The following is a 10,265-nucleotide window of genomic DNA, read 5'->3' on the forward strand; positions in this document are numbered from 1 at the left end:
CTGTTGCTCAATACTAAATACACAAGAACATTCTCTCTGCTCTCTAACATATTCTCTTAATCTCATTGCTTCCGTTTATTGCTTACGTTCATTGTGTTCTATTTATTGTTCATCATTTATTGCTTATTATTGATCATAATGAGCCATCATTTTAGCTCTCTTAACTGTTAGTCCTCCCTCGATTGCCCTAAGCCGGTCTCCAGACTCGACCACGAGGCCTCATATATGGCAGCTCGAGGTCCCGACCTCTAGCAGCTCGGTTTGATTATCACATTATCTCTAAGCTATAATCTTGTGTTCTAACCTTTTACTTAGCATCCATTGCCTAACAACTAGCATAAAAATAAATCACGTATTTTTAGAACTACAAAATCAAATTTAATTATTATTACCATTTTCACTATAAACAAATTACTATATAAAAATAAATAGATGCAAGTGTAGTAAGACTACATCCAGAGATGCAAAGCGCATCTATGTACTTCGATACATATAGATGCGCTTTGCATCTATTGTCGTAAGACTACATCCGCTACTGATGGACGGCCACGGGTGAAAACTGATAATTGTCCAAAATTGAAAGAACAGAAAGGCATGCTAGTGTGAATAGGAGTTTTTTTTTTTGGCACGAGTTTTCCAATACAGTTAAGCAGGCGAAATGCTTCCAGTGGCTAAATCTTGCCCACAGATTCAATCATGCAAGTGTTGCAAAAACAATATTGAGCTACCAACCGCATAACTACCAAATTTTATAGCAATGACATATCTTTATTTATGTAAACCCAATACATTAAGTAGAGTTTTTATTTTTGACTTTCTTTCTTTTGGGTTTTCTCAACGGAAGAGGATTATGATACTCCTGTTAATAGGTCTTTAAAGTTAAGCAGAGTAGCCTAGGTGAGAGGGTAAAGATTTAGGTGGAGGGGAGGGGGGAATCTGTTTAGTTGCAAATTGGTTAGAGGTACATAACTCCTGGTCATTTCCAATCACACATGCCTAGTAAGAAAATATAAATTCAAGGGAAGAAGATTTTAATAGCAAAAACTGAAAATAATTAAATTAAAGGATTTTGTAGTAGGGGTCACTGGTTAGGTATCTTACTGATAAGGAAAGATTTTGAGTTTATGATTTTTATCAGTATGAAACAGGTGCTTCATGTCCATTTTTGGCATCTACTCATCTTTCTAGCTAGTTGAACTAAACAAAGAATATAGTAATACTACCCCTACGATTTATTTAGAAACATTTATGTCTTCACTAGCTAATAACTCCGCCACTTGGAGTAGAGTCACTAGACATTAATGGAAATTTAATAAATTGCATGGCCTATAAATCTTTTTAGATTGAACATTCATCAAACAAGATTTACCTGTGTCCAATACTCGGGAAATTGCACATATCAATTTTAAAACAAAATCATCATTCATCCCCATTCTTCCCCTAATACACACAGAAGTACAATGGCATCAATAAAAAGAAGATTCTGTTATGGTTCTTGATTTTGTTGGTTCATTGGTCCCTTTTCAAGAAATTCCCATTTACTCCAAGATTGTAATCTATAGGTGGGCACCAAATTTTTACTTGCTCCTAATAAAAACATCGGTACCTCCAGGGAGGGGACCCAAGATTTTAACATGATGGGGGCACCACTATTTTTGTCAATTAGTGTCCCCTAAAGGCTTTTAATGTTTAGGGTGTCAAGTTATTTATATAATTATTTTTAAGGTATATACATATACATATATAAGATTTTTACCGAAATTTATGGGGTCCGATGACCCCTTAACACTATGTCTGCCTCTAGGCAGGGGCAGATTTGGGGGGGGGGGGGGAAGGGGGTTCGCCCGAAACCCCTTTGCCAAAAACTTATATTGTATATATAAGTCAAAATCTGTTTCTTTACCTCTATATATTATATTTTAGATCCCCTTGACATAGCCCAAAAGTGTAGCTTAGTTGTCTAGGGGGTTCAAAATCTTTGTAAGATCATTGGTTCAATTCTCACTACCAACAATTATTTTTAATTTTTTTCTTTTTTGAACCCTATAGTAAAAATCATGTCTTTTTTGAACCCTATAGTAAAAATCATGTCTCCGCCACTGCCTATCAGAGTAATCACATGGGAAGTTTCATGTTCAAACATACAAAGAGGAAAAAAGAAATTGGTGCAGTAGCTGAGAACAATAAATAGAGAAACGTGCATACATACGAAGAATTCCTTTTTGGGATCCTTATTCTTTTCTGGTCAAAATAGTATTACTGTATCATTACTGGTTGTATGTTAATTGAACTTCCCTGGCTGCTCGGACAATGCATAGAAAATTGTTTATAGCTATATCGAATAGAAGGATCTATCTACTCTAGGGAACACTAGTTTCCTACAGCTCAATTATGGAGTTAATTAATTTGAACTTCTGGTCAAATTGCGTTTCGTGTTTTGACAGCCGATTCGACCATAAGCTTCTATTCATGCATTATTCAGAATTTTACGGCTTGTTATTCAACTTTAAGTTTATTGCCTTAAATGTCATCATGCAACTAAGCTATACACGTATATCGCAGAAAATAGTATGAATGTTGAAAGATGCTATTTCTGACCGCAAAAATAAAATAAAATAAAAAAGTAGTTCGGTGCACAAAACATCCCGAGGGGTGTGATGCAAACTGCCAATCCTAATACAAATATTAATTAGTAGCTACTTCCACATCTCGAATTTGTGATCTACAGATCATACGAAGTCGGCATTTAGACGACCTGTTAAGAGCTTGAAAGCTCTGTTAATGGTGAATGAGACGAAGAAGAGAGAAGAATGAGACAGAGAGAAGCTTTTGGAAATGAGTTGTATTTTCACTAACTGAATCTACAATACAGTGTACATCCTTTTATACAAGAATAACTAACTCCTTAAATACTAGTCTTAACACTAACTAACTATCTAACTTGCTAGCTCATCTACAACTCAACATCCCTCAACACTCCCTCTCAAGCTATATGGTGTGAACAAGTTGACCATCTTTACTACATGAGAAAAAGTCTCTTGGTAGTCCAACCCCTCCTGTTGTGTGTATCCTTTGGCCACCAAACGAGCCTTATACCTCTCTACCTCCTCCTTAGCATTATACTTCACCTTGTACACCCAATTACTAGTAGGTAAGTCCACCAAGGACCAAGTGTTCTTATAAAGAAATGCTTGAATCTCCTGTTTCATAGCTGTAACCTAGTGTTCATCCTGTAGAGCCTCTGAATAGGAATTAGGTTCTTTGATGACAGAATAATTGCAAATGGAATCAAGGTAGGAGGCTGAAAGGGAGGTGTAAGACATATAGTCAGACATAAGGGTATATGTAGGAGGCTGAAGTATGATCACTAGGTAGTGGACCATGCACAAAGTCATTCAATCATCTAGGAGGTCTGAAAGTTCTAGCAGTTCTCCTGGGTTGTGGGAGAGGAGCAGTAGGAGAGTTATTATGTGATGTATGATCTGTTGCAGAATCACTAGATTGTGTGAAATGTCCAGGTGATGATAGTACTGGACTAGGTGCTTCAGCCGTATCTTGTACACTAGGAAGTGATTCTAGGCTAAAATTGGGCTCTTGAGAAGATGGTTGCACTATAAGTAAATCATTTTGGGTAGATGATAACTCTGAAGGTGGATCCATATGTGGCATGGGTGCAGGACAAGCAGGAATCCTGTAGGCATTTGGTGTCTGAGATGATTTGAAAGGAAAAACATCCTCCTTAAAAACAACATCTCTGCATATGAAGAACACCTTGCGTGAAAGGCTATAGAGTTTGTACCCCTTTTATGTGCTAGAATATCCCATATGTACTACTGCTTCAGCTCTTGGACCAAACTTATCTCCATTGGCCCCGATAATTGTAGCATAACATGGGCTGCCTCTGACTCTTAAATGAGTCAAGTTAGGTTGTCTGTCAAAAAACCTTCAAATGGTGACTTGTTTTCCAATACTGGAGATAGTATCCTATTAATGAGATATACAACATTCACAACACAAATACCCCAAAATCTCAATGGCAACCCTGCTTGAAATCTAAGTGCCCTGGCTACTTAAAGGATATGTCTATGGTGTCATTTAACCACCCCATTTTTGTTGGGGAGTTTGAACACAAGAGCTCTGGTGAATGATCCCTGCATTGCTGAACAATGCTTTGCAGACGAAATTAAAAAACTCAGTCCCATTATCACTTCTAAAGATCTTTATTGATGCATTAAACTGAGTTTGTACAAGCAGTAAGAATTCCTTAAGAGTAGTACTAACATTACTCTTCAGATGTAGAAGGATTACTCATACCATTCTACTACAATCATCCACCAAAGTAAGAAAATATTTACAACCATCAAAAGTAGGAACCCTATAAGGACCCCAGACATCTGCATGTACCAAGTCAAATGGCTTTGTAGCTCTACTATTACTTATAGGAAATGAAATTCTTGTCTGCTTAGCTAAAGGGAATACCATGAAAGACTTAGTATTATTCATGTTACTTCTAACTAAAGAAAGTTGTCTTAATATTCTCCCAGAAACATGTCCTAGCCTCTTGTGCCATAGCTCCTCCTCATCATGTACTGTTAGGAATATTGAAGGGACAACCGATGATGGCCTTTTATTCTTTGAGTGCCAGTGATACAGATCTTCTTCCATTCTACCAATCCCCTTCACCTTCCCAATGTGAAGGTCCTACATTAGACAAAAGTTAGGATAGAATGCATGAAGCATCTCAGCTCTCTTGTCAACTTTGCTACTAACAATAAATTAAACTTGAATTCAGGGACAAATAAAACATTATGAATGTTTCCTTGCAACAATTCAGAACTCCCTATGTGTGTAATGGGGACGCTACTGCCATTAGGTAATAGCACCTTCTGATTCTCACATTTAGTAATTGTAGAAAACATACCACTATCTCCCACCATGTGATTTGTAGCCCCACTATCTACAATCCATTTATCATTCCTATCATCAGGAGGAGAGGGAGTAACAATACCTGCTACATTAGCTGCTGCTTCTGTTTCAATATTGTTACATTTGTTCAGCATCTTCAAGATTTGGTTATACTGTTCTTGGGGTGAAGACCATAGGTGCTGGAATTGCATTCATATTTGTTGCACCTTGACCTGCAACAACATTGTTCATCATTCTTTGAACCTGGTCATATGTGGCAAAACCTTGACTGCCACCAATAAAACCTGAACCACGATGCTCTTCACCAGGAAAGCATCCATGATTACTAGTGTTATAACCTTGATTATAAACTCCAGGATTGTAACCCCCAAGATAATGCTGGCCAGGAATCAAATTAGAGTTTTGGTCCAGTTGTCTACCAAACGAGATCATTGTTGACAGATGCCTCATTATTCTTTCTCCCTTTATAGTTTGGAGGGCATCCAACTAATTGGTAATAATTTTCCTTAGTATGACCTTTTAGCTTGCTATGTTCACAATATAGATTGAAGTTCCTCTTTGGTTTTTGTTAGTGTTGTAATGTCATTCCTTTCTACAATAGAATTAACCCCAGATATTGGTGTCAATTAACTCTCACTTTCAATAATTATTGCATATGATTGATTCAAAGTTGGCTATGTTATTTTCATGAGAACTTGACGCCTCGCCTGGTCATATGAGTCGTTTAACCCACTGAGAAATTGAAGAAAACATTGATGTAAGAAATGTTCTACATTTTCCTTGGATTTTGCACATCCACAATTTGGAGAAGGTACCATTGCATCATACTCTGCCTATAGGCCTTTCAGCCTCATGAAGTAGATAGAAACATAGTCTGTTCCTTGAGAGATTGTCGCAATTTCCCGAAGTAGCTGAAATATGCGTACTTTGTTTACTTTGTCAAAGCGCTCCCGCAGATCTTCCCATACGAGGTGTGCATCAGAAGCATAGGTAATTCCACTGAACAGATGTGGCACAACTATGTTCATTATCCACAAAAGGACAATTGCATTGCATGTTTCCCAGTGGTCATGAAACTCATCATCGAATAATTCCTTTCTACAAGTTCCGGTAACAAAACCTAATTTCTGTTTTGCTTGAAGTGCTATACGCATCAACCTTTGCCATAGTTTATAGTTCTCAGATCCTTTGAGCTGGATCGCAATTAGAATTGAACCTGGAGTGTCCGATGAATGCATAAAGAGTGGATGCCTGTGGTCAATTTTAACTTTATTTCCTGTAGTTGCGACTCCTGTACCGCCTTCAATCGCCATTATAGCTGAATTGGGCAGAAACTCAAAACCCTATCTTTTTGATGTGTGACTTTGGAACAATTTCTTCACGATTCTGCAGGAAATTGGAGATGTAATTGTATGGGTCAAAGTCTGAACAGACGAGAATCCGCATGAAAAGGAACGTCAAGAGGTCACTTGGGCCGAAATCGTATCCATACAATGCAATAATGACACGCACCTCAGCTAAGGCCGAGGTCGTGTATTCAGAGTGCTTGAACGTCGAATTGGATGTTACGTCTTTTCAGAAGGTCAATCAGTGATACAGTCAAATGGCTTAAGTACTATGGCTAATGACCGTTGGGTAAAGGAAGATACCTGGTATATAAATTAAGTGAGAATAAGAAGAAAGGGGGCCGAGACGAACTCTAACAGAGACATATCTTCGGAGAAGAAGGATCCTCTTTTCTTTCTCCTCACTAAAGAGAAAGAAGCAAGAAAGCTCAGATCTTCAATATACAACGTTAGTCTCGTCATATCAAATGTATGAGGGTCAACTTTGTTAAAGATCGGTGACCATTTTTATCTATGTATTCTACTTTATTATTCAATATTATGTAAATCACCATCCTCTTCTTATATTACGGGATTCAGCTATGACTATGGTTAAATTTTGTGTTCATCTATGCTTGCTTGTTCTTATCCTCTGTCTCAGTCTAGGATGAATTATCTTTGGCTAGGATTTAACTCAAATCTTCCTATTTAATTAGTTTGTAAAAGGATTTAACACTTTTTAGTCAAACAATTTGGCACCGTCTGTGGGGATTTTCTAGCAAAAATTTTAGTTTCCTCTAGATCTAAAGTCAGCTAGAGTTTCACTTCCCGGTTGTCGTAGCCTCGCCCTCTTAGTGTAAACACCAACTTGAGAAAGTTGTGGGCAAGATTTTGAAATAACCAAACCAACCAGGGTCAGATCTCTGCATGAAATCGAAATTATGTTTGATATCTATACAAAATCCACGTCTTGCTATAGCGATGGGTTTGGTATGTCGTGAGTATGAGTCGTCAAAGTGGGATTACAACCACTACGCACTGAGCACGTCCGCAATCCTATTTGCTACATTAACGATTAGATACTGAGCTATAGTTATACCTTTTAGGAAGGGATGATAGCCTATTGTGTGATTCTTTGAAATGACCAGCTTGTCCTGCCTTATTTTTGTACCAATATGTACAGAGCATAAATTATGTACGGAGTATAACTTATGTTTCCCTTATTTTTGTGCACATCGAACGGGATCGGACCGGGACTCGATCTCGAGACCTTAACGGACAAAGTAAGTTGTTAGCCCATAAGCCTAGACACGACTAACGGCAAAGCTAAACACGAGGCTACCAAATTTGAAGCCGTCATTTGAGTACGGGATAAAATGAGTCATCCTACAGCGCCCCTCTCCCTTCGCCAACCTATCAGGTCATGGTAACAGACAATTTCATTTGGGGTTAACTTATTTTTCTTTTTTGGATTGGGATAGGAGCACGAGCACTCTCCCAGGTGCGCGAACAAGGAACAAACACCACCAAAACTACACACCACGAAAACATTCCGCACCATATCATCTCGCAGGCGACGGTCAAGCAAAACCCTCCACACTGTACCATATTACAAATAACAGAAAAACGGCTCAGAACAAGCCGACATCAGTGAGCTCATGGAACGTATAGTCTCTCCAACACAAGCAGAACATGAACTCGAAAAGCTTGCACGTATGCTTGCCATGACAATCCTACGCCAATTCAGCCTACTAAATAGTACGAATCACATCCAAACTTCATTTGAATTAATAAATTCCCAGGTTGCCCAAGAGCCCAAGAAATAAGTTCATCGCCCATCCCGTCAACGGCCTCTCCAGGCCGAGCAATGAAGGGACTAGATAAACTAGGACTCCACCGATGCATATAAACTATGCAACAACGCACAATATTCTCTAATGAAAGCAATAGTAAATAAACTAGGACTCATCCCGATGCATGCTAAAATGATACACCAACGAGTAATATTCTTCAATAAAAGCAAGGCCACGTGTGACATTCATACAACTCCACCGAACCAGCACATCGCCAAGTGGAGGTAAAATTCGACCTTGTTCGAATTCATAATGGACTGCAATTCATCCTCGCTCGAATTTGCACCCTTACAGCCCCCAGCCATTGCCAAGTGGAGGTAAAGTTTGACCTCGTTCGAATTCATCACGGGTCACAATTTGACCTCCCTCTAATTTACACCCTTACGGCCCCCGCCCGTCGCCAAGTGAAGTCAACATTCGACCTCATTCGAATTCATCACGGGTCATAACTCGACCTCGCTCGAATTTACACCCTTACAGCCCCCGGTCATCGCAAAGTGAAGTCAAAGTTCGACCTCGCTCGAATTCATCACGGGTCACAATTCGACCTCGCTCGAATTTACACCTTTATGGCCCTCGACCATCGCCAAGTGAAGTCAACATTCGACCTCGCTCGAATTCATCACAAGTCACAATTCGACCTCACTCGAATTTACAGCCTTACGGCCCCTGGCCATCGACAAGCGAAAGCAAAATTCTACCTCGCTCGAATTTATAAGTCAAAACTGACTCCGCCTAAGTTGGTGAGACAAAATTCGACCTCGCTCGAATTTACAAGTCAAAACTGGTTCGACCTAGCTCAAATTTACAAGTCAAAACCAACCTCGCCTAAGTTAGCGAGACAAAATTCGACCTCGCTCAAATTTACAAGTCAAAACACACTCGCCCAAGTTGGCGAGATGAAATTCGACCTCGCTCGAATTAACAAGTCCAAAATGACCTCGTCCAAGTTGGCAAGACAAAAATTGACCTCGCTCGAATAAATAAGAAAAAAGTGACTTCGCTCAAAACTAGTATGACAAAATTCGATCCCACTCTAATCAACTACCACATGGACTTATTGCAAGAAAATCCAAGAAATTCGAAAGGGAAAAGAGAAAGGAAAGCCAAAAACATACAAACGAAGACAAGCCGACTATTTAATTTGAAGAAAAGGTAAGTATCTTGCAAAGGGCCAAAAAAGGGGACCCTCACCCGGAAACAATAAAAGAACAAAAAAAAAGCTAAGTACAAAAATTTCACTCGGCCTCGTCTCCACCACCGTCCTCTCCAGCATTGTCATCATCGGAAGGATGCCCATCTTCAATCTCAGCACCCTAATTGGCTCCAACCCTACACCACTATAGAGTGGCAAGAGTAGTCGATGCAGCTTTTACCCGATAAGGTCGGGATCGAATCCATAGGGAGCTAAGTCGGGATCGAATCCACAGGGATCTAAGATATGTTTGGAGTTGGGTTCCTATCTAATCTAGCAATGTGCGATATTATTGTTTGCATTTCCAATCATTCTTTATTTGTTTGCTATTTCTATTTTAATACTAATGATGCTAGAAATTAAGCTAAGTAGATATTTTTGTAGGGTTTTCTAAATGGGTAAAAAGGCACTAGGGAAGTGACTTACTCCTAGGTGAGTATCTAACGGGATCTAAAGCTTAGGGCAATATTTTTATAGTTGGGATCATGATATAGCCAATGCACGTAGCTACTCGCACTATACCTCTCGGCAGTTTGAGTGAGTTTGCCCTAATTGGCTTTCTCAAGCCCAATTGGGTGTTCAAACCATGCAAGCAAAAATAGCTCAAGTCAGGTATTACTATCTCTAGGTTTAACCCTGTAATTGGGGCTATCAATCTCTTGAATTCACCCCAATTCCTTGTTGGCCTGAAATTCCTAGACTTAGTCTCTCTTTCTCAAGAAGAGCCTAAGTCAAAAAGGCACAAATCAGTAATTGCAACCACCAATTTAACATTTAAAGCATAAATCAGACCAAATATCAATCATCCATAAACATTTAAGCCTTAAAATAAGAGATCCATTAAGTACCCACACTAGGGTTGAGCCACAACCCTAGTTAATGGGTTTAGCTACTCATAATTAAGAAAGAAATCATAGATTGAGATGAAATAGATGCCATAAAAATTAATTACAAGATAAAAGTCTA

At 39.0% G+C, this 10,265-nt stretch overlaps 1 protein-coding gene across 1 annotated transcript; it reads right to left on the reverse strand.

Moving 5' to 3' along the window:
- Window positions 1–5,759: 5,759 nt before the first annotated feature.
- On the reverse strand, window positions 5,760–6,239 carry LOC142176183 (uncharacterized). The gene has a single exon (XM_075243273.1). It carries the CDS (start codon window positions 6,237–6,239, stop codon window positions 5,760–5,762), a length of 480 nt encoding a protein of 159 aa, XP_075099374.1.
- Window positions 6,240–10,265: the final 4,026 nt, after the last annotated feature.

The sequence above is a fragment of the Nicotiana tabacum genome, chromosome 22 (genome assembly GCF_000715075.1).
Source record: "Nicotiana tabacum cultivar K326 chromosome 22, ASM71507v2, whole genome shotgun sequence".
Taxonomy (NCBI): domain Eukaryota; kingdom Viridiplantae; phylum Streptophyta; class Magnoliopsida; order Solanales; family Solanaceae; genus Nicotiana; species Nicotiana tabacum.

Excerpts from the sequence above, each read along its gene's own strand:
- LOC142176183 (XM_075243273.1), bottom strand. The coding sequence starts at position 6,239 with ATGGCGATTGAAGGCGGTACAGGAGTCGCAACTACAGGAAATAAAGTT.